This window comes from Ochotona princeps, chromosome 19, assembly GCF_030435755.1.
Source record: "Ochotona princeps isolate mOchPri1 chromosome 19, mOchPri1.hap1, whole genome shotgun sequence".
Lineage (NCBI taxonomy): Eukaryota > Metazoa > Chordata > Mammalia > Lagomorpha > Ochotonidae > Ochotona > Ochotona princeps.
In genome coordinates, this window is record NC_080850.1 from 45,547,728 (window position 1) to 45,572,992 (window position 25,265).

Here is a 25,265-nt window from a genome sequence, read left to right on the forward strand (position 1 = left end):
CATGCCCCATATTTGAGTGTCTGGATTTGATTCCTAGCTCTGGCCCCCAAATCCAGCTTCCTGCCATCGACACAGGAGATCTGCTTAGCATTGCAAGCTTCAGCTTAGTGAGTCTCAGCCATTGTAGACATTCGGGCAATGAACCAGCAGACAAGATATGCTGTCTCTGTCGCTCTCTTTCAGCCCCCAGTGTTAAGTTCCCTCAAAAAAAAAAAAAAACACACATGGATAAAATGATCAATTCACTGACCTAGGCATATATTTGCTTGTTTTACGCCAGGAAAATCCATTTACAGCTCGAGGATGGGCCAGATAAACAAAAGAAAAGTCAATTTCTCCTTGGGATTGTTTCTCTGAACTTGTATCTGGAGAGGTAACAGCTGGTCGCCAAGTTTCCACATTATACCAAACCTTTAAAAGACAATCATCCTATGGGGGGAAAAAAGAAAAAGAAAAACATCCATGTCAGAATTAAGAACGAGGTGACTGTTTCCTGCAGAGGCGAAAATGGCACGGGGATGCCTGGGATCGTTGCGCCTCTCCTTCCTGTTCAGGTTTCCGGGCGATGTACCTGGCAGGTGGCAGGGTACGATTCGAGGAGATGGGTACCTGTCACCCCCACGGGAAGTTAGGACTGAACTCTACATGTCCGGCTTTGGCCTGGAACCTGGCTGCTGTGGGCATTCAGTGGATGGAGTATCTCTGTTCATCTCTGTAGAGAAGCAAAGCTTAAAAAAAGGGAAGGGGGTAGGTATTAACAAGTCAAAAGTAAAAGATTTGTTTTTCCGGTGGCAGCAAGCTGGGGCTAGGAAGAAGGGCCAAGCACAGAGGAACTGAGAAGAAAACTAGAATACATCTTCATTCATATTTGACAATAATAGTTGAGAACAGAGAGAATGAATGTGTGCAAGGAAATTTTAGAAGTTTGTAGAAGATATAATTAAAAAGTAAGTTTATTTAGGGGACAAAAAGTTTTGAAATCCTTGCATGTAAACAATCTCCAAAAATTTTATGGAAAATGTATATTATCAAAAAAAGAAAGAAAAAAGAAACAACAGGGGCCAGTTTGGTAGTACAGCGGCTAAGGTCCTCGCCTTGCACACACTGGGATCCCATATGGGCGCCAGTTCTAATCCCAGCAGCCCCGCTTCCTATCCAGCTCCCTGCTTATGGCCTGGGAAAGCAGTCAAGGACAGCTCAAAGCCTTGAGACCCTGCACCCACATGGGAGACCCGAAGAGGCTCCTGACTTCTGGCTTCGGATCAGCTCAGCTCCGGCTGTTGTGGCCACTTGGGGAATGAATTATTGGATGGAAGCTCTTCCTCTCTGTCTCTGCTCCTCTCTGTACATCTGACTTTGCAATAAAAATAAACAAATCTTCAAAAAACTTTATATGTGAAAAAACAACCTATGCATGGATTTCAAAATTTTTTTTTCCATCAAAGCAAGCTTATCTTTTAATCCCCTTTGTCAAGGCCTTTTGAAGTTTTACTCGTATTTTCTCAGTTCAGAAAAATGTTTGCTAACTATCATATACTATGAGAAATGGAGTTGTTGGGAGAAGATTTAAGGAAGAAATTAAAGTCTCCTTTACCTGAGGTGATATATCAAAGAAACAAACACTCCTTGGGGCTAGTGTTGCAGCACAACACAAGAAGCTGACAACACCCGCATCCCATATGGGCACCGGTTCAAGCCCTAGCTGTTCCACTTCCTATCCATCTCCTTGTTAATGTGCCTTGGAAAGCAGTGAAAGATAGCTCCACTGCTTGGGCCCCTGCACAGGTGGGATTCCTCGATGAAGCTCTTGGCTTCAGATTGGCCCTTTTGCAACCATATGGGGAATAAACCAATGGGTGTAAGTTTATTTTATTTCTCTCTCTCTCTCTCTCTTTCTAACGCCCTCCCTTCCTCCTCCTCCTTACCTCCCTCTGCAATCTTCTCTTTTAAACAAATACTAAATAAATCTAAAAAAAAAAAAAAAAGACACCACTGGCACACTTACAAAGGCTATTAATTTCTAAAAAGGGGACCCTTTACATAAATTATCATATGATTTTCAGAAGAAAATACTAATAATGAAAATAACTAGCTCATAACTGTTTAAATGTTACTTGCCCAGACCTGTACTTCCTAACTTGGAAAGCAGAAAAAAGAGCAGGAGAGGTCAGAAGGCAGCACCTGCCACCCTTCCACTGTTCAGCTGCCCTTGCCCTGAACCCACAGGAAGAGCTCCAGCCCTGCCACAAAGCCTCATTGTGGTCCCAGAGCACCGAGTCCTAAGGAGTCATTGCAGACTGCTAGTGTTCCACAGGCATTCTGTGAACTCGGTGGACAGAAGACATTATACTGAAATCAACACAGAGTAACAAAGCATAGACTCAAGAATTCACTACAAAAAGACCTCCTAGCAACCAATTAAGTCTCACATTTTAAATACAGCCTAACATACACATCAGCTAAGAGGTAATATCACAGAAACTCCAGCTTATTGATAATTCTCCACTATATGCAACATGCTGAGCCAGTCTCTTTATACACACCAAAGATAATGAAATAGTTGGAGTTATTCTTACTTTACAACCTACTTGAGCTAGCAACGCTGACAAAGCAGAGCTTTCTGCTCGGATCTTTCACTAAGCCTGCCCTCTTCAGCTATATCACAGTGCTTTCTAAACAGCACAATATTTAGCAAATTCTTCCGTATGTGACATTCCTACTAGAAATATCTTCAAATCAGATAAAGAATGAAGCCTGTTAATGTCCTTCAAGTTTTAAAGTTAAGTATAAGTACACTATATAGCTATAGTAGTCTCACAATTTACCTTCCCAGCAGTGGCAAAAAATTCTCCATCTGGTGAAAATTTCATTAAATGAACTTGGGAAGCAGTTCTGCAAATTAAATAGATAAGGAATAATTTGCAAGGGAAATGAAAAATGAAAAACACACAATTCTCAAAATTATACTTTAGCAATTGCTTCAAACAGAAAATGTTATTCTAACACAGTTTCACACACAAGTCTAAGTGCAACCAAAAAGTGAACAAGTTATTAAAATAAACTCTACATGTAAAAATACTGAGTGAGGGGCCGATGCCGTGTTGTAGAAAGCTGCCATCTGCAACACCAGCATCGCATATGGGGGCCAGTTCATGCCCCAGCTGCTCCTTTTCTGAACCAGCTCACTCACTGCTAATGGCATGAAAAAGGCTACAAGGACAGAAACAAGTGCCTGGGTGCCTGACACGGCTGTGGGAGACCCAGAAAGGCTCCTCGCTCTTTGCTTCTTGCAGCCATGTGTAAATAAGCCAGCAGCCAGAGTAGTTCTATCCCCTCCCTCTCTCTATGTAACTCTTTCTTCTTTGTAAGATCTTCCATCTGCCTGGATCACTTTCCAAATGACTACAATGGTCAGAAGGCAGGAGCCAAGAGCCTCGTCTGGGCCTCCCGTGCAGATGCAGGGTCCCAAGACTTTTGGACATCCTTTGATTTCCCAGCCGCAGTAGGGCACTGCATCAGAAGTGGAGCAGCTAGCTGAGTTACGAACTGGTGCCTATATGGGATGCTAGTGCTTGCAGGTAACAGATTAGCCAGTTGAGCCATTGCACCAGTCCCAAATCATACATAAATACATTTTTAAAGAAACAAAGAAACAAAAATCTATGCTAATGATCAAAAAAGGAATGACCTGTCAGGAACAGTATAAAGAAGGTTCAAGCACTCATTCCCATAGACTGTTAGTGAGAATGGTCTCATTTTTAATCTGAAAATCTACATTCCTGATTCACAGATTCCTGTATTTCAACATACATTTCATGAACAACAACTCAACATTTTAAAAGGGCTTTGACCTAGAGACGTATTTACTTTATTACATAAAGATTAGGCACAGGCTAGGAGGAGATTGCAGCAAACACGATCCTGCCATGCAGCTTCACTCGCAGGTGGCACAGCTAACTCCCCGCCTTTGCTTCAACAGTCGGCTCGCTTCCCTCCCACTTGCTCCCCCTTGGCCACTCATACACAGCTTTCAAGACCTTCGTTACTGTCTTGTTTTCTTTTCTGATGGCCAAATTCATGCGAAGATTGACTCATACTAAACTTGCTTGTACACAAACAGTAATTTTGTCAAATTTCAGTTTAAACACAAAACATTTTTTTTAATTTCCCATTAAAATTTTTGAATGGGAAAAACTAACATAGCTAAGCAAAAGGAAGAAAGTATCAACAGTTTCTCCAACGGCATCCCATTCCATCCCATTAACATTTCAATATTCAGCCCTTCAGTCTCCATTCTCCTTCCCTAGCTACTCTCTGCAGGAAAGCTTTCAGAAAGAAGTAATGCGAGTTGTACTCATCTGTAAAAGTACATAGATCTCCACCGTTATTAACTGGCTTTTAGAAGTCCATTATATTTACAAGTCTATGATGATTTGAAATAATTCAATATTCACTGCTGTTTAAGTTTTGTTACAATCCTCCCTTTCTCTGACTCTAAAACAGTACTTTTCATCCAATCGGGATTTTAGTATGTATGACAAATGGCAAACAAACACATAATCCTAAATTTCTACTAGCCACATTTAAAGCAGTAAGAAAATTAACTATTTAACCGAGTATAAAAAGTTACCATTTCAACACATAATCAATGAATCATTGTTACAGATACCTTACATTCTTCATTCATGCTAAGTTTCTGAATTCCGGTATGTATTTCACAGTTCATCTCAATTTGACTTGGTACACTTGCAGTCTCAATAGCAACATGTGGCCAGTGGGGGCTTACTGTACACTGTACAACATGAAATGTATGTTTTCTTCAAATACTTTTATTCTTTAGAAAAGAATTTTTTACCTCCATCAGACATCTGTTTTGGAGCCAGGCATAAGACAGACTAACTTTATTTTCCCTGACACAGAACTACATAGTAAGTCTCTACGCATAATTGAGTCTAATCCTGGACCCTAATTTTTCTCTTACTTTATCTACAAGAACATACCTGATTAGCTATAGCATTATAATATTACTATACTATATTTAATCCTTTATTCTTCAAGAATCTCCCTGGTTTTCCTCAAACTGTTCTTTCAAGTGCGATCTAGAGCTAGAACTGTATTCAAAATTAGAAATTCCAGGGCTCGGCAGCGTGGCCTAGTGGCTAAGGTCCTCGCCTTGATCCCATGTGGCCGCTGGTTCTGATCCCGGCAGCCCCACTTCCTCTCTATCTCTCCTCCTCTCAGTATGTCTGACTTTGTAATAAAAATAAAATAAATCTTTAAAAAAAAATTAGAAATTCCAGTGGGATTTTAACAAAAATATGATTAACTTACAATCTGGGAAAATAAGGCTTCTTTGAAAAGCAACACTTGGCTTCTTTTGTATAATTTACCAAGTTTTTATTTAGTGGTTTTCATACAGGCCTTCTACATTTCTTATGTTTCTTTTTAGCTATTTTGACATTTTTAAAAAAAGAATCAGTAAAATATGGGAAAAGGCATGTAAATATTTCAGTGTTTTTAATAACATACTTTTACATACTAAAATGCTGTATTTTAATTTGTAACATAATTAAAATCACATAGAGCATGTTTAGCAGTTTTATCTTCTAAGTGCTTACTTGCAATGCCAAATGCATCTCCAGTCCCCAAAGTCAAGGTCTGTCCTATCTTGACTTTCTTCCTCAGTTGGCTTCTCCAAGCTAGTGTTGGACCAGAGTTGCAAACAGCTGGAGCCAGTCAGAAGACGACTGCCTGAAAAAGTATTATTGGCCATTTACTAGGTAGTTAATAGCAAATTAAGTTACATTCAACGAGTTTCACATAATACTATACAGAAATTACAATTTCTAATGAAGTCAAAAAAGTATTTGGGGGTAGAGAGAAAAAAGCTATGTTTTTGTTCAAACAGCTTGGGAAAGGAGGCACTGTTCTAGGAACTAAGGACACAATAATCGGAAACAAAACAAACACAGACTTCTTCCTAAGTTCACATGTCTGCTCCTATGGGTTCACATTCCAGTACAACGTGAACTCGAAAATCTTACAATCCATCCCAAATGCTTTAGGCATGCGAAGTGTAATGAAGGTCCACAGGAAGAGAAACTATGTGTACCTGTGGTGAAAATGTCCAAGTAACTAAACACAGCACAGTCCGTGGTGGGTGAGTAACCAGGAGAAGAGACAGACATTTCACAAAGGAGATTTAACACAAATAAAGGCAGGAAGGCCTGCAAAGTTCCCAGAATGTCTCTTAAACAGATGTAATTAAGAAATATGATGTAAGGAAAAAGTAGTAGCTGAGAATAATGGATCTCCTCTTCCCTTCCCTGTTCCATTTCCCCTTCCTCCCTCCATCACTCCCTCTCCTCCTTTCTGTTTTACAGACAGAGCTCTCCCATCTGCAGGCTCATTCACTAAATGCCCACAGCCTTGGTCAGGGCAGGGAGACAGGAACTCAATGCAGGCCTTCCACGTGGCTGCCAGGGACTCAATGCACTTGCCGACATCACCTCTGCCTCCCACGGTCTGTAACTGGCTGGACAGCACTGGGAGCCGGTGCCAAAAAACTGAACCCAGCTACTCCAGTATAGGACACGGGTCACTTAACTAGCATTTTAACTAGGCCAAATGCCCAACCCTAAAAAGAATTTTAAGTGGCAAAGTAAAGGTTATATAATCAGATCTGTATTTCAGACCAACCATTTTGACTAAAGGGCAGTCAACAGATGAACTTGAAGAGGTCTTTGAGATTATATACAAAGTTCTACATGTGATAAAGTGAATTTTTCTAAACAGATAATCCATTTTTTAAAAGAAAGCTAGATTTTACAGAGAGAGGAAAGATAAAGAGAAAAGGTCTTCCATCCACTGGTTCATTCCCCAAATGGCCACAATGGCCAGAACTGAGCTGATCCAAAACTGGGAGCCAGGAGCTTCAAGATTCCTCCAGGTCTCCAGTGTGTGGAGGGTCGCAAGGACTTGGGCCGTGCTCTGATGCTTTCCCAGGCCAGATGCAGAGACAGATTTAAGTGCAGCATCCAGGACCCCATCCAGTGCCCACATGGGATGCTGGTGCCTTGGGGTGAACATTAGCATTCTGTGCCTCTGCAATGACTCCAGGATAATGCACTTTTAGAAAATAAATTGAGACAGATAAGGTTAGGAAAAACAAGAACCAAAGAAACCTAGTTAATTAACTATAGTATTCAGCTAGTAAATCCTAAGAACCTGAACCAAGGAATTGCAGTCGAAAGGACAGAACATAGAATTATAAAGGCTTGATATCAACTAAACTAAAAAAAAAAAGTGGTTTCAAGGACAGATTGTAATTTTGTAACTTGACAATTGGATAAGATGTGCTATGATCAATACCAAGAAAAAAATGGAACCTATGCAATTTGGGAGCGAAAATGAGACATTTATCTTGTTAAGTAAGAACAACAAATTTGTGTCTTATAGGGGTTTATCACTTTATTATTTCAAGAAGAAAAGAGGGTCTATAGTAAAAGCATAGTTTTAGATCAGAAATCCCTCTCTGAATCCTAAGTAAGCCATGTAGCTGGTTATGTGAATTGATCAAACCCAGCAACCAGTGGATCCCAACTTTCTCATCTATAAAATTAGAGGTTTGTGGGGCCAGTGTTGTGGTATAGCACATGAAGCCACTCTCTGCAACACTGGAGTCCTAGACGAGTATCCGTTCCAATCTCTGCTGCTCCTCTTCCAGTCCAGCTCCCTGCTTACGGCCTGGGAAGCAGGACAAGATGGCCCAAGTCCTGCAGCCCCTGTACCATGTGGGAAACCAGAAAGAAGCTCCTCGCTCTTGGCTTTGTATCAGCTCAGTTTTGGCAATTATGGCCATTTGGGTATCCTTCACACTAGCAGATGAAGGATATTTCTATGTCTCTCCCACTCTGTAACTCTGTCCTACAAATGGATGAATAATAATTAAAAAAAAAAAGTTGTTGTAAGGATTAGCTATAATATGTGCAAAGTCTCCAGCCTCCAGCACATGTCAGGTATACAGCTGATCAAAAATACCAGGAAGAAAGTTTCAAAATCATGAAACTACAATGAGACATTTCATTTATGTAATTATTCTACTGTGAAGCTTACCCAAAGACACAAGTTTTAACATATACTAAAGCTGAAATTAAGATATGCCAAGACGGATTAAGAATTTAACATACACTACAAAACAACCCACAGTACGGAATGGATCAAAAGCAGGCATGATGTAATGAGTTGGAAGATAAAATAGGTGGCAGAAGTAGAGAAGTCTGAAACAGAAAATCCCATGATTTGGAGAACATGTAATAGTGAACCCAGGGATAAAAACACTTCAATATTCCAGTTTCAATAACATTATAAGAAAAAATTTTGATATTCGAGTATCTGGCATATAGTAGTAAGCACTAATTATAACTGAAATCCAGGTAAAGCATACCAAGCTGAAAAATATGAAATCTAAAGTCATGCTCAGAAAGTTCATAGTTTACAATTTCTTTCGTTGTTTTCCATAATATACTTTTATACAGTCCATCACCCACATCAGCCTACACACGTACCGGTGAATGCAGCTGACTGGTCAGCCCCATCTTTCACACAAGCTGATGGGTGCTACAGCCTAGCCCAAACCAGTCCTCCACAAACCAGCTCTTACATACACCAGAAGGAACTGCAGCCTTGACAGGGCGACCCCCAGTAACCTCCACCAGGCCCATCCCAGTCCCAGTTCCTATGCACGCCAGCACGTGCAGCAGTTTAGTGTATCCCATCCCATCTCTCATACACACCCATGGGTACTGCCACTTAGCTCAGCTCTACCCACCTCCGGCATACACATATGCCAATGGGTACTGTCCCCTTGTCCAGTCCAGCCTACCCCAGCCTTGGCTCTCATGTTCACCAGTGGAAGCAGCAGCCCAGCAAGGAAGTGCCCACAGTTCCCCTACTAGGCAGACTCCCAGCCCCAAATCTTATGCTTGCCAGAGGGTACTGTGGTCCAGCCTGAAAGACTTACACGCAGTCCTGACACGTGCCAATGGATGGATGCTCTGGCAAAGCCTGGCTGGTCCACACTTATTCTGGCTCTGGCATGTGCTAGTGGATACAGTGCTCTAGCCCAGGCCAGCCCTCCACCCAAAATTCTGTTCATCTGCAGGCCGACTTGTGTTGCAGCCCTACTCAGCCTGGTCTGCCCTCAGTCCCAGGTCTCACACTCGCAGTGGCCTAGCAGGGGCGTCCCTGAAGTTCCCTAGCAGGCCTGCCCCAAGCGTCAGGTCTTGTGGTTGTCAGTGGGTGCTGTGGCCTAGTCTGGCATGGCCCGCCTCGTCTCAGCATTCACAACAGGTATGCATCTGGCCAATGCCTATTCCAGCTCTCACTGGCATGAACTAATAACAGCCCTGTGGCATAGCAAGTAAATCCCCCATCTGCAACGCTGCATCCCATCTGAGGGTGGGTTCATATCCTGCCTACTCCATCTTCAACCCTGGGAAAGCAATGGGGGTGGGCCCAAGCACTCAGGTCACTTCATCCATATGGGATATCTGGATGAAGTGCCTAGCTCCTGGCTTCACTCTGGCTCAACCTAGGCCGCTGAGCCCATTTGGGAAGTGAATGACCAGATGGAAGATTTTTCTCTCTCTCTTTGTCTACCCCTCTCTACCCATAAATCTTTCAAATAAATAAATAACCCTCAAAGAAATCACATTCCAATTCCTTAGCACAACCTTAAAGGAATTCCCAATACATGGTTCCTGTATCTCCTCACCACCATTCACTGGGACTCAATCTAGCCCCAATGGAGTATTCGTTCCTATTAGAATGTATCTTGGGCTTTCCTTCTGTGTCTTTACTCATTACAGGAAAATGGTAAAAACAATTCCCAACAAGACCACATTTCCCTGTTTCCACACCCTCTGTAGCATGACTTCGCTGCAACTGTCATCAAGAGATGCAGTCTATTTCTCCCATCCCTTGACTGCAAGCCAACGTTGTCCAGCTACAGGAATCCTTAAAGCTTCTACCTTCATTCTCAGAACCCAGCTACCATGTACATCCGGCTCCTATGATAGAGAGGTTTCAGGGAGAAAGAGGCCATGTGGAGAAGAGAGCAGTATTTTGGGAGATAGCAAGTAGCAAGGCCCATTTACGAGAACAAAGCTTCTCTTGGATCTTACATCCACAGACCAGCTGCTTCAGCCAAACAGGCACAGAGCAAGAAACACGCTATGTCCAAGAAGCCATGTGGTAAGTCCTGATTGACAGAATCCTAATAGTCACCACTGGATTTGGGATCTTGCATGTAGACGCTTAAGTATACACTCATTATCTCTTCTGAGAATTCACTTCTTTTATCTACTCACATACCCATCCTCACTGTTAACATACAGCTATTCAAAAGTCAAAAGGCTACCCATTCAATTAACCCAGGAGATTTAGTATCTCATTCCAAAAACCAATTTTCTCACTAGGACATTTACCATACTCTGTGATTTATTATAGTGTATATCTGTCCTCATTTTGGTATCAATTCTAAAAGGTACCCAGCTATTATACTAACTTTTGTTTCTCCCACAATTTCACACGAACAGAGCTGGTGATCTATACGACAATAATGAAAGCAATAGCCTAAGTAAATGACATTTCACATCAGTTAATTTGTCCATGTTCTCACCTGTGGGATCCCAAGTTATATTGTGTGCTATTGACTCCAGAAAAAATTGGCCACTCTTCTGCCACTGACTACATAATTCCTAAAATGGAAAAAAGGTAAATTAGGCAACTATGATTAGCATTTTTTGGTCAAATGTACATGATCACATTCATCATTCTTATCATAACACAATTAACTTCTAAGAACATAAGGTTCAATACAGTCAGAGAGAGAGAGAGAGAGAATTTGACAGAGAAGGTAAGACATCCTTCTCTGGCGGTCCAAAAATCTACCTTTACTGTAGCAGTGTACAAGCCTTTATAACCTGGTTAACAATCACAGACCATTGCTGCTGTAGGTATTATTATTAGTTATAGCTACAGACAGCAGTCTTTGAAATGTGTCTTGCTTGGCTCTATCTTAAGTATTCTTCTCTTTTAATGTTTCATCCCCTCCTCGCCCCCTGAAATGTGGGAAAAGTTAAAATAAGAGATGTAATGCTTTCTTATTATATAAGGCCTTTCACTTGCTTGAAAATCACTAAGAAATAAATGCCACACTGCAGTCCAGAACATCCATACACGTACACAAACAGAAGAACCTAGCTTTACCCACATGACATGTGATACACTCTGACAGGGCAGTATAAGGGACACACAATTTTGAAGTGAATCTTTTTTGAGTAACCATCAGTTAAAAATGATATACCAGAATGAACAAATAAAAGGGAATATCTATGTGTCGTGTGTGTATGACAGAACGCCCATCTTCTGGCTCACTCTCCAAGTAGCCTCAACAGGTAGGTCTGGGCCATGCTGAAGCCACCCCAGTGTTCCACATGTGTATTAGGAACAACCTTCTGCTGCCTTTTCAATTACAGTATCAGGAATTGCAATCAGAAGTTGAATAGCCAGGAGTTAAACCAGAAATCCAATATTGAATGCCTGTGTCACAGATGGTAGTTTAACTCACTGTACCACACTGCCAGCCTCGGAAATACCTGGTTTTTTTTTTTAAAGATTTATTCATTTTTATTGGAAAGCCGGATATACAGAGAGGAGGAGAGACAGAGAGGTAGATCTTCCATCTGATGATTCACTACCCAAGTGAGCCGCAACGGGCCGGTGCGCGCCAATCCGATGCTGGGAACCTGGAACCTCTTCCGGGTCTCCCTCACGGCTACAGGGTCCCAAAGCTTTGGGCCGTCCTCAACTGCTTTCCCAGGCCACAAGCAGGGAGCTGGATGGGAAGTGGAGCTGCTGGGATTAGAACCGGCGCCCATATGGGATCCCGGGGCTTTCAAGGCGAGGACTTTAGCCACTAGGCCACGCTGCCAGACCAGGAAATATCTGTTTTTAATGAAGACCTAGAGTCTGAGGCTACTCTCTGAAACTACAGATTTCATTAATTGCAATAAATAAAAGTATTTCTTTTTAAAAGCTGGCCACTTCACTCATATTTAACTGGAAGATAGTGCTCCAAGTGGGGTGATATCCTTTAAAACTGTTTTAATGCTGTCAATTACTAATTCATTAGGATATCCAAGTCTCTAATCGCGGATTCACTAGGTAATCTATAGAAATAAACAGGAATTAGGGAGAACCATGGACATTCCCCTCATAAGATTCAAAGATGTGTACCAAGTACCTTGAGAAATGTTTCCATTAGCACAGGGTAGGGAACAAATGCTCATGTACAGGAACTAATACTCAATTTCACTTTCATCCTGTACCTTAATAGCTATTTCACTAGTCGAGCCACTTACTTCCTTTGGGTCTTCAGCAACTTCATTCATAAAAAAAGAAATAACAGATGTTCTCAGCACCCAGTTTGTGCCATAAAAATGAGATGAGTGAAATAAAAATTCTCAAAAGATAATTATATTTCTGCTGGGCTAAGCTGCCTCCTGCAACACCAGTTTCCCTAGTGGCTGCTGATTCAGACCTGCTCCTGCGAAAGACCCGAACGACAGTGGACTACAAGTCCTTGAGCCTGTGCATCCACATGGGACTCAGCTCAAGCTCCAGCTTTGGCCTGGCCAAGCCCCAGGATTCAGTCATTTGGGGAGCAAAACAGTGGATGGAAGACTGTTCTGCCTATGCTCTCTGTATCTCTGCCTTACACATAAATAAATTTTGGAGAAAAGCTGGTTAATTCTTTAGTAATACATCTCTACACAGTCACTCACACAATGTCATCCTTGTAGTTAGTACCTGCACATCAGAATGCTGGCACATGGGCCCTGTACTTGCTAGTACATACAAGAATCTGGTCTGGGAACACCTCAGACAAAGTTTCTTTGGGGGATCCCCCCAATCGAAACGCCGGACTCAGAGCCCTAGCCATGAAAAGACAGAGGACAGAACAAGTCAATCAACCACCTCAGCTATATGTTGGCAGTGAAAAACTGGGCAAATGGAGACTCTGTGATGGACTATGTCAATCAGTGGATTCTTCAATGACCTCACCATGCTTGGAGTGGCGAGACTGGCAGCAATTCATAGCTGTTGAACTATCCAAATCACCTGAGCAAGTATCTCAGAGCATGCCCCACATCAGGGACCTGGGGTGGGTGGGAGACTGGGTGGGGCTTCTCCCTTAAAATCCCCCTTTACCTCAGATAAATGAAGGAAACAATGTGGAAATAATAGTCTTACCCACTTTCCTGTAGCCCTTGACCCTTTTTACCCTAATTAACTGTGTAAACATTGTCAAAAATACAATAAAAAATGAAAAAAATAGAATGCTGGCACAAGCACCAACTGTTCCACTTCAGTCCAACTCCCTGCTAAAACGTCTGGCAAGTCAGCTGCAGATGAGCCCCTACCACCCATGTGAGTCCCAGACAGAAGTCTGGGTTCCTGGTTTTGCTCTGGACCATCCCAGTCACTGTGGGCATTTGGGGAGTGAACCAACAACTAGACTGTCTTTTTCTGTCTTGCTCTGTCACTTTGACTTTCAAATAAATACATTTTAAGAAGAAATAGATATTGGGTCTGGCACAATGGCTAAATTGGCTAATCCTCCACCTGCGAGCGCTAGCAGCCCATACAGGCCCCAGTTTGTGTCCTGGCTGTTAAACTTCTTATGGCCTTGAAAAGCAGAGGAGGATGGTCTTGGGACCCTGCACTGGCATGGAAGACACCGAAGAAACTCCTGGCTCAGCTCCGCCCATTGCATCCTTTGGTGGGTGAACCAGCAAGTGGGAAATCTTTGTCTCTCCTTCTCTCTATAAATCTACCTTTCAAATAAATAAATCTTTTAAAAAATAGATATTCCATGGGCCATTTCCCTAGCATGGTTTTCTTGCCACATGGAAGTGGTCCCAGGCTATCTCCCACAGGGAGCAGTCAGTCCATCAGGCTCTCTTCCCTGAATAATAAAATGGTTAAAGAAAAAAAAAAAAAAAAAGATATTAATCCATTTCAGAGTAAAGCAAAGAACCTCACAAGCCTGACTTAGGTAAAGCAACTATGAAATCTACCATAAAATCCAAGTATTTATAATTTATTGACAAACTGGCTTTCAGAACTATTTAGGAATATATTTTCTTTATAAAGGAGAACAATCATATTATATAGCACAATACAGGAAAGTTTACAAAATATACTGAGACTCTGCCACTAGAACACACAAATGTAAGGACATACATAAGAAAGCACCTGTATGGTAGAGCAATGATGTTGGGACTGGCGATGCATTAACTGCCACACCCCACTTCATAAGTTCTCAGTTTTTGTTATCAGTTACACGTGTCAGACTTACAAACGGCAAGGCATTTCAAGACAACGTACTGACATGACTTAGGTTAATTCTACTCAAATAAAAGAACTAAATACATTTTCTAACATGGAACTGAGACTTAACATATAATTTTAAGTAGTACAGAACCATGATGATTTCATACTTTTTTTTAGCACGTAAGACATTTCAATTACTAAAAAACATTGTTACTGACCAAATTTTTCTTTTGTTTTGGTATGTTAACTGGTTCAAAAACAGAGATGATATTTCCATAGGAGGCTGCAATCTTTGAAAAAGAAAAAAGAAAAGTTACTATGGTACGTTAGCTCACTTACGAATCTAAAGAAATAGTTTAATTTACAATATATCCAAACACACACTTTCAGCCAATCATACTTGAAAACATCAGTGACAAAGACTATCACACTTGGGTTAGAATCCTAACACAGGTTAGTCACTTTGTAACTAGCAAATTACTCTTAGTTTCCTTGTCTGTATTTAAAACATACAGAAATCAGCCTGATAATACTTTAGGAATTGAAACAACGTTGGTAAAACATCATACAATAAATTACATATAGAGAGCAAATATTTTCTTCACAGCAAAAAAATCTATCAACGCATTCCTTACGAGGTGTGAAATCCCACATACTTTAAAAAAAAAAAAAAAAAGAAATCCCACATACTTTTACAAGTAGTTCTGAACTATTTACCTTCAAAGCTCAAACTCTGCCAGTGTATATTTATAACTTTTTAAAAATAAAAGTCAAATCTATTCCTTTGTGAATTCCCCAGGTACATTTTTTAAATATTCTATTTTCAATTCTTTAACATTTATTCTTTTTTTTTTTTTTTTTTTTATTATTTAACTTCATTAATTACATTGTATTATGTGACACAGTTACATAGATACTTGGGTTCTCCCACCCCTGCCCAAACCCTCCCACCATGGTGGATTCCTCCACCTTGTTGCATAACCACAGCTCAAGTTCAGTTGAGATTCCCCCATTGCAAGCATACACCAAACATAGAGTCCAGCATCTTATTGTCCAGTCAAGTTCAACGTCTTCTTAGGTATACCCTCTCTGGTCTGAAGACAGAGCTAGCAGAGTATTATCCCAGTCAATTGAAAGCTCCATCATACCATCAGTAAAAATTTACATCATTATGGAATTAATTGACATAGTAATGAGTAACCAACATGTTGAAAGTAAATACGAGTTCCCAGCCACCTTCTGTGATCACCTCACCTATACTTCAATTTAGTTTATATACAACATATAACATTCAAAACATAACATGTTATACATAACATCATATCATCTTAAATTAAGGCAAACATGTGGTATTTAACCTTTTGTGATTGGCTCATTTCCCTTAGCATGATGGTTTCCAGTTTGGCCCATTTGGCCACAAAGAACTGCATTTTGTTTAACATTTATTCTTTCGATCAATGGATTATAAACCTTCAATGGCTTTATAGCAGCAACTTACATAGCTTGATTAAATTCTCTATGAAAAAACAAATCCAGAAAGTTATAGAGTGATAGGACAGGAAGGAAAAATAAAATAATTACAGACAGGAAAAACTCATATGATTTACTGACAAAAGAGGTCAGGGGTGACTATAAAATACATATATGGGAAATGACCTCTAAGGGCCGTTTGAAGTATTCTAACTGCGAAAGGTACAGGCATCACCTGCACTGGACAGACTGGGAGGGAATGTTTCGTTTGGGTCTTTTGGTATGACTGGGATCGCAAAATGCAGTGAGTCTCGAACTTTAGGACATAGTATGAACACAGAAACAAAGGCTAAAAGTGGATATGCATGTTTGGAAGTGTGACCTCCTGCCCAGCTAGAAGAGAGGGACTCCTTAAAGCAAAATAACGGGGCTCGGCAGCGTGGCCTAGTGCCTAAGGTCCTCGCCTTGATCCCATATGGCCGCTGCTTCTAATCCCAGCAGCTCCACTTCCTGTATCTGACTTTGTAATAAAAAAAAAATAAAATAAATCTTAAAATAAATAAATAAATAAATAAATAAATAAAGCAAAATAACGGACAGTAGAATAAAAGTCAAGGAAAAGCCAGTTTACAAACTGTCATGCCAAGGACAAGATAAAGAATTACCAAAAAAAAAAAAAAATCACACTAATTTGCTGATAATACAAAGAAAAATAAAAGGTGCCCTAAAGTACCACTGTGGCCAAGAACCTTTATGTCTTAAAAGCAGAGGTCTCAAGTAACAGGACCTGCAAATCTTCTTGACACTTTAAATAGCCCTTTCTAAAAACTACTGCCTGCAAACAAAGGAAATACGCCCTTTCAAATAATCATCAAAACTCCAAATACGTTCTTCCTTCTAACCTGGGAACAGATAGCTCTCATTGAAAATTACTTATTTAGATTTCTAATCTTACCTCATCTGAATTTGGATGTCAAAGCAAGCTTTTCTATGACAATGAAGACTGTGAAGGTACAGAACTGGAGCCAGCACTGGCATTTCAGATGGGCTCATGCAGTTCCGACTGCTCCACTTTCCGATCCACTGCCTTGCGAGAGCACCCGGGAAAGCAGCAAAAGATGGTCCACGTGCTGAGGCCGCTGACACACGTGACCGACTGAGAAACATCTGGCTTTGGATTGGCACAGCTCTGCCCAATGCAGCCACTCAAGCAGTAAACCAGTGGATGGAAGATTTCTCTAACTCTCCGTGTGCAATCTGCTAATCTTATTTTCAGTACAAAGTTTATCTAGAAGTTAAAGATAACTACTTATTGACATAGAGCCACTGCACCAAATTATTTCTGAGTTGATTTAAAAACAAATTAAAGATTTACTGTCATTCTTTTCCCTCAACCTTTAAATAAGTAAGCCTTAGGTCTTTTCTATAGATACTGCTGGATCCTTAACTCATAGACATTTTATTTCCAAAGTATATCAGGAACATTACCCTGGCACTCTCAAAGTCATCTCAGAAATCTGAAAAAAGCCACTTGTAGATACTCCGTCCTTGAAACAAAGCAAGTCTCTACTTCAAATAAAAAATAATTAAAGCACTATTTTCACAAAAAAATCATAGTAAAAACAAACTTGCACAGTACAATGTGATTACAAACCTTGCCTTGCTGCATTGAACAGTCTACACATCCTACTTGAATATTTCCATGTTTAGCTCCTGGAATTATTTGTAGCCTTTCAAAATCACTTCCCAGGATTACAATGTCACATCCAGATGCATAAGCCTAAAACACAAATTAAAATAAAAATGATAAAAGCATCAAGAAAAACATCATGTAGAATATCAGCAATAAGTATTATCTCAGATTCTTTTAAAATGTTCATTTCTTTAAAAATAAAACTCTACATTTGAAGTTTTTTCGTTTACTTCTCACACACAGCCAACTCGCAATTCCTAGCTGCAAATGTGACAGGATAACCAACTCTGCGCACTTCCTACATCCTCACTGCCTTCAAGGATCCAAAAATATTAAATATTGTAGTGCGAGTGTTTCTGTTTTTGCCTCTGTTTCAATTCCAGACAAAGAGCGATCTTTCAAACATGTTATTGCACCAAGTAATTTTCCACACTTAAATTACTTAAACAGTTTTCGACATTGCACCTAGAAACAATCCCAACACTTTAGCCTGGTCAATGCCCTAACCGATACCCAAGTCCAGTCAGTCCTTCCTCCTTTCCTTTGCTCAGCTGGCTTCTGTCCCTACAATGCCCGTCTGTCCGCTCCTCTTCCCACCTCAATCAAGTTTATCTGCCTACCCTTCAACTAGCTGTCTTCTTTTGAACATTCGGGTTCCATTTCTCAATCATTCTCTCATTCCTTGCCACCACATTATGACATATTTTTTTCACAACATATATATCATTATTAGTAAAAAGTCTTAAATATGGTCCATGTCCATTAACATAAGTTAAATTCGAAGGAGAGATAGTTTATCTTGTTCTCTATTGTAACAGGAGGCTGTGGAAAACAGCTAATGCTATATACAGATCTATGGAATAAACAGAGTACCTAAGCTTACAGAAAAAAAATACATAATAATCACCTCATTTATAAATAAAGCAACGCAAACTTGCAGCCAAGTAGGGGGCTGAACACCTCAAAGGTGGACTGGAAGCAAGCTGTAACCTATGCCAAAGACAGTGCTGCCACCCAGTGCCTAAAGCACATGTGTCAAAACATAACAACCTTCCTAAACATTTTTCATAATTAAAAGTGTCTTATTTGGATGAAAAATAACCAGAGCTCTCATAACTGCTGACTACAAAACTACAAAAAGTTTAAAAACATACATATCCTATGATTCAGCAATTCTACCCACAAATGTGTATCCAAAAGAAAAGTGTTCATGTGAACTCTGGACACAAGGACACTCAGCACACCATCAATGAAAAAACATCTAAAAGCCAACTCAGATATTCATCAATAGTGAAACAGATGAATAAACTCCTGTAACTTCATATGATGGGGTACTATTAAGCAAGGGCTCTCAAACCTCCTGGTCCTTTATTTCATAGAAAAAAAAAATACTTAAGTCAGCCTTCCTGCATTTCAACATCAGAATCCGTGGTTCAAACTCAGAGACCAGTTCAGGTTCCGGTTCCAGCTTCTTACAATGCAGATGTTGGGCGGCACAGAAGTGGCTCAGGGAACTGGGTTTCAGCCACCCTCAGTGCAGACAGAAATTGAATCTCTGCCCTCAGGCTCTACTGTTGCTGGCCACTGCAGGCATTTGGGAAGTGAATCAGCAGGTGGAAGCTCGTCTTTTTTTGTGTGGCATAGTGGTTAAAACCCACAATGATAGCATCCCAAATGGATGCTGGTTTGAGTCCTAAATGTTCTACTTCCAACCCTGCTACCCCCCTGGGAGACCTAGAAGCAGCTCCCAGTTCCAGACACCCCAGCTCCTGTCACTGCAGCCAACTGGGGACTGAACCTGGAGATGGAAGACCTTTCTCTCCCTCTAACTCTACCTTTCAAATAAATAAATCTTTAAAAACCCAAGTACATATTCCATTAGCCTCTTGATGTAGTCTTTGTAAAACTGCACAACTTGGATTTTTTTTTAAAGATTTATTCATTTTATTACAGCCAGATATACAGAGAGGAGGAGAGACAGAGAGGAAGATCTTCCGTCCAATGATTCACTCCCCAAGTGAGCCGCAACGGGCCGGTGCGCGCCGATCCGATGCCGGGAACTCGGAACCACCTCCGGGTCTCCCACGCGGGTGCAGGGTCCCAATGCATTGGGCCGTCCTCAACTGCTTTCCCAGGCCACAAGCAGGGAGCTGGATGGGAAGTGGAGCTGCCGGGATTAGAACCGGCGCCCATATGGGATCCCGGGGCTTTTAAGGCGAGGACTTTAGCCGCTAGGCCATGGCGCCGGGCCCTTGAGAGAATTTTAAAACCATGAAAAGTAATCTTAAAATTATTATGAGAATACATTTGATCACTCATTTCTGCCACAAAGGCTCTCCTCAGGCCCCTCTTTAGGAGCACCGCCACATGGCCAGGAAGGGCTCAGAACACAGAGGCAAACAATGTCGAACTAGCAACAGCAAAAGACACAAATCGAAACATAACTGTGCTTCCATGCACTCAGGTAAGTAAAACAAGCAAAACTAATCTAAGGCAATACAAAATCAGGGGAAGAGTCGCGCCTGAGGGCTAGTGTTTGGGGAGCTGCATAACAGGGTGAGTCTGGGGTGCGCAGGGGTGAGCTTACCAAAGCACTTCTGTCTGGGCGACTGCTTCTTGTGTAGGTTCACTTCACAAAAAGGCACTGAGATACATACTTATGACTTCTGGCAAGTTAATACACTCTTCTTCACAAATAACTGTGAAGTACGGTTCAAGTTTTTTAAAATGCAGTTCATCCAAGTAAACTTAGAAAGGAAAAGGGAACCAATCTACCCAAAACTTAATATAATGGTTTCACAAGTCTAATGAAACCACACGATTAAGCTTCTCTTTAGCTATGCGTCTCTACTAAGGCAAACTCTAAGGTAAAAGATGTAACACTAACACTGTAAACGCTGTGTTCACTAGCTCAACAATTTGCCTAATACAAAACTGATACAGAAAAATGAGCATGTGCTGTGCTGTATAACTAAACATGCAAGCTGCACACGGCTCAGCACCTGGCGGCAGCTCCCCGCAACCCCGAGACGACCTCACAGCAAAACACAGTAACACACACGGTCCTTGCTAACCATCGAGAATCCATACATCTCAGCATCTATTTGCACAGGAGATGCGGGACAGGCTGTGGGTTGGGGTTGGATTGAAAACTTGCATGAAGAATATATATGGAGCCACAAGGAAAAGATGGGAATTGTCAGCAATCCCAGCCAGTCGGTGTCTCTTCACTGACAGATAGCACTCACAGCCTCGAAAACAAAGCTATGCCCTTCGCGTCAGGCAGCGTCGGCCTCGACTTGCCACCGGAGGAGCTCACCCACTGGGATGTGGCCCCACAGGGACCCCCTCCATCCTTACACCCCAGAACAGACTGACCAGCAAAATGGAGAAGCTCAGAACGCAGCAGGCTTTTTTCTTGTTTCTGTACCGCTTTATTTTTTCAGCATCTAAGGAAAAAGGACTCAGGCACAGAATATTATCCATTTGCTCATTCTGGATTTTCTTTTAAATCATTTGAATCTCAGAACTTAAAACATATTAGACATCTTCTGCATCTAATTGCGTGATTGTGTGAAAGATGTTTTGCATATTGGCTGCACTGCATCAGCATCTTACTAAAATGTGAAATGAAAGGACTGCTGAACACGGAGATGCTTCAACGCACCTGCACACACAAGGCCGAGCTCGCCTGGGCTGCTCTGCATCTGTCCCGGCTTGGTCTCCAGCGTGTTATCAGTAGTTAGAGGGTGAGAAGCCAGTTTAACAGGTAGAAGTAAGATTTTTAAAAGTGATTAGCCCCAGAGCAGCAGCAGAGGCATTCTAATGACCAGAAGTGGTTAAAAAAAATGGGGGGGACCCGACACGGCAGCCTAGTGGCTAAAGTCCTCGCCTTGAACGCACCAGGATCCCATATGGCACCAGTTCTAATCTGGCAGCTCTACTTCCCATCCAGCTCCCTGCTTGCGGCCTGGGAAAGCAGTCGAGGACAGCCCAAAGCCTTGGGACCCTGCACCCACATGGGAGACCTGAAGAAGCTCCTGGCTCCCGGCTTCAGATCGGCACAATACCAACCGTTGTGGTCACTGGGGGAGTGAATCATCGGACGGAGGATCTTCCTCTCTGTCTCTCCTCCTCTCTGTATTTGTGACTTTGCAACAAAAACAAAATAAATTTTAAAAAAAGAGAGAAGATTTTAGATTAAAGAAGATTTTAAATTAAAAATTTTTCTTAAATTTAAATAATTCTTTTTAAAAAAAACTTAAAAGACTTTATGGAGTAGAAAAAGATGTAAAAGTTGGGATCTTAAATTGTAAAAATAATAATTACCACTGAGTATCAAAGCAGAACTCATCTTGTGCAATAAACATAAGGAAAGACTACTGGACAGCTTTTTGTTTTTTCATTTTCTTTTAAATGGAAAAAAGCTGTATTAAGGGTTGAATACTTTTATGGAGGAAATATAAAGCCCACTCCTGTAATGCTTACCAGTTTCCAAAAATATTTAGCTTCTGGCTGGAATTAGAATAAATGAAAACCTAAATAAAGCAGGTGAAAGTTCCCTGGCTGTTCCGCGCGCGCGCACAAACACACACACACACACACACACACACACACACACACTGGAAGGACGAGAAAGCATGTCCCAGAGGGTGACGGAGTGAGACCCAGCTGCAGCTCAGGGCAGGGCGAGGCCGGCTCCTGCCGGAGGGAGGAAAGGTGACAACAGACAAAGCACACACATTTGGACAGGCCAAAGGATGCCTGCAGGATTTCCTCCAATCCTGCTACTGTAGTTTGCTTTTACTTTCAGTTGGGTTGGACATCTGAGCTGCTACTTCTTCATCACTAGTGTGAATAATGCTGATACAAGCATTCATGAACAAGTTTTGTGTGGGCATATGTATTCCTATGGTAACTCTAGGATTAATTTAAAAAATTTTTATTTTATGGGCCCAGCACAATGGCACAACTTGCTAATCCTCCACTTGCAAGCACCAGAATCCCATATGGGCACTGCTTCATGTACCACTTCCCATCCAGCTCCCTGCTTATGGCCTGGGAAATCAGAGGATAGCCCAAAGCCTCAGGACCCTGCACCCATGTTGAGAACACGGAGGAAGTTCCTGACTTTGAATCAGCTCAGCTCCAGATGCTACAGACATTTGGGGAGTGAACCAGCAGATGTTAGATCTTTCTATCTCTCCTTCTCTCTATAAATCTGTCTTTCCAGCAAAACTACGATTTTTACTTACTCGAATGATAGATTTACACAAAGATAGAGAGACAGCATGTGAAAGAGACATGTCGGGCCTGGCAAGGTAGCCTAATAGCTGAAGCCCTCGTCTTGCACGCACTGGGACGCCATATGGGTGCCGGTTCGTGTTCCAGCAGCCCCCTTCCTGTCCAGCTCCCTGACTGTCGCCTGGGGAAGCAGCAGAGGACGGCCCAAAGCCTTGGGACCCTGCACCCACATGGGAGACCAGGAAGAAGCTCCTGGCTTTGGATCAGCTCAGCTCCGGCCACTGTAACCACTTGAAGAGTGAATCAGTGGATGGAAGATCTTTCTCATTCCCTCTGTAAATCTGACTGTCCAATAAAAATGAACAAATTGAAAGGAAGGGAGGAAGACAGGCAGGCTTGTCCCATGTGCTGATTCACTCCACTCCCCAAATGGCCGCACCATTGGAGCTGGACCAGGCAGAAACCAGAAGCCAGGAGCTTCCTCTGGGGCCTCTCTCGTGGAGCATGGATCCGAGAACTTGGGCCATCTGCTGCTGAGTTCCCAGGCACGTCAGCAGGGAGCTGGACTGGTAGTGGAGCAGCCAGGTCTTAAATCTGCACCTATATGGGATCCTGGTACTACAGGTTGTGGCTTAACCTGCTACAGCACAGTACTGGCCCATATGCTTAACATTTTGAGGTACTACATGTTTGCTTTCAATTTCCATCCATAATTGATACGCTGATATATTCCACCAGCAATATGAGGATACGAATGATTCTGCATCCTTACAAACAAATGTAAACACACACACACACACACACACACACTAAAACAAAAACCAGAGGCAGGCGCCACGGTGCTGCATACTACACTTCCGTCTATAGCATGGGCATCCCATGTGGATGCTGGTTTGAGTCCCCGCTGTTCCATTTCTGATTCAGCATCCCTGCTGACATGCCTGGAAGAACAGTGGAGGGCAGACCGAGTCCTTGAGCCTCTGCATCCATGTGGGAAACCTGGACAAGGCTCCAGGCTCCTGGCTTCAGCCTGGATCAGCCCTGGCTGCTGCAGCCATTTGGGAAGCGAACCAACAGATAGATGACCCTTCGTCTGTGTGTGTCTTTGCTTTTCAAACAACTAAAATCCCTTTTTTAAAAAAATATATACATATGCTAAGCAAAGGAAACCAAATACAAAAGACTATATGATATGACTTATTTACAAGAGATGTCTAAAATAGACAACTCCATAGAGAGTAGAACAGTGGTGACAAATATGGAAGAAAAGTAAGCAAAGTGACTGTAACATGGTGGTTGCCAGTGACTGAGTGCAGAAGTGAATAGAGACTGTTAATAGATATGGGGTTTCCTTTCTAGAATGAAAAAGTCCCCAGCAGTTAAACCGTAGCAAGAGAGCAAAATTCAGAGTAAACTAAAATCTCTGAAATATGAGCTTTAAAAGAGTGAACTTTATGGTCTGTTACTTATACACCAGTAAAGCTATTCTAAAAACATAAAATGAAATCCCAAGAGAACTTCCTGTTCAGAAGACAGTAATCAATACAGGCAACTGGTCAACCATAAGCTCCTGAAAAGCAAGAGTCCTGCTTACAGTTTGTTTCTCCCATGCTGTATACAGCAGAGCCAAAATCATAGAAAAATGCAGTACTTTTTTACAAAGGAGAGAGTGGGAGAGTTGAAAAGTTACATTAAGAGCATACGTACATGGTAGAAGTAAAAAAAAAGCACTTGCTATCATACAAATGGAAAGCTGGATAATAGCTAAAGTTCAGGGAAGCAGCACTGCAGAGGGAAAAACTGAGACTAGAAAGACACTAGAGCGCACTGGAAGAGCTCTGTTATCTACACGTGCCTTTGACAATGATCCTTCTCAGCAACACTTAAGCAGAGAAAAGCAATATTAAATAAGGGCACAAGGATTAAAAGGCTCTTCAACAGAAAAACATCAAGACAAACATAAGATGTCCAACAGTCATGAGGTAGAAGCATTAGAACTTGACTCAATGCAGCAGAAAGCAGATTACAAGTCTAGGAACTGGGGTCAAGGCCAGCATCGCGGCACAGAGGTTAGGCTGATGGAGCTAGCGAAGCACAGGCTCAGGTCACTGGGCCCTGCACCCCCGGGAGAGCCAGAACAAGCTGCAGGCTTTGCCTTCAGACAGGCCGGCTCCAGCCACTGCAGCCATTAAGACAGTGAACCAATGGATGCAAGATCTAGATCTCTCTCTCTCCTCTCTCTCTCTAAATTTGCTTTTCAGGCAAACGTAAATGAATCTGGAAGAAAGAGAGAGAGAGAGAGAGAGAGAAAGGAAGGAAGAGAAAAAGCAAGCAAGCATTTGGGGCCTGTGCTGTGGTGCAGCACCCACCTCTGTCCAAGGCAAAGCACTGGCATCCCGTGGGGGCTCCAGGGTGAGTCCTGGCTGCCCCACTTCCCATCCAGCACTGTGCTCCTGGG

General features: G+C 41.9%; 1 protein-coding gene across 3 annotated transcripts in view; it reads right to left on the bottom strand.

Moving 5' to 3' along the window:
• DMXL1 (Dmx like 1) overlaps nucleotides 1-25,265 on the bottom strand; it is a 109,117-nt gene that overhangs the window by 77,466 nt on the left and 6,386 nt on the right. For all 3 annotated transcript variants that reach the window (XM_058677850.1, XM_058677851.1, XM_012927331.3), the window contains exons 2-7: nucleotides 17,525-17,650; nucleotides 14,619-14,690; nucleotides 10,682-10,760; nucleotides 5,619-5,751; nucleotides 2,826-2,892; nucleotides 251-429 (exon numbers count right to left, since the gene is read on the bottom strand). In XM_058677850.1, coding sequence (XP_058533833.1) covers nucleotides 251-429; nucleotides 2,826-2,892; nucleotides 5,619-5,751; nucleotides 10,682-10,760; nucleotides 14,619-14,690; nucleotides 17,525-17,650 — 656 coding nt within the window. The remainder of the gene's footprint in view (nucleotides 1-250; nucleotides 430-2,825; nucleotides 2,893-5,618; nucleotides 5,752-10,681; nucleotides 10,761-14,618; nucleotides 14,691-17,524; nucleotides 17,651-25,265) is intronic.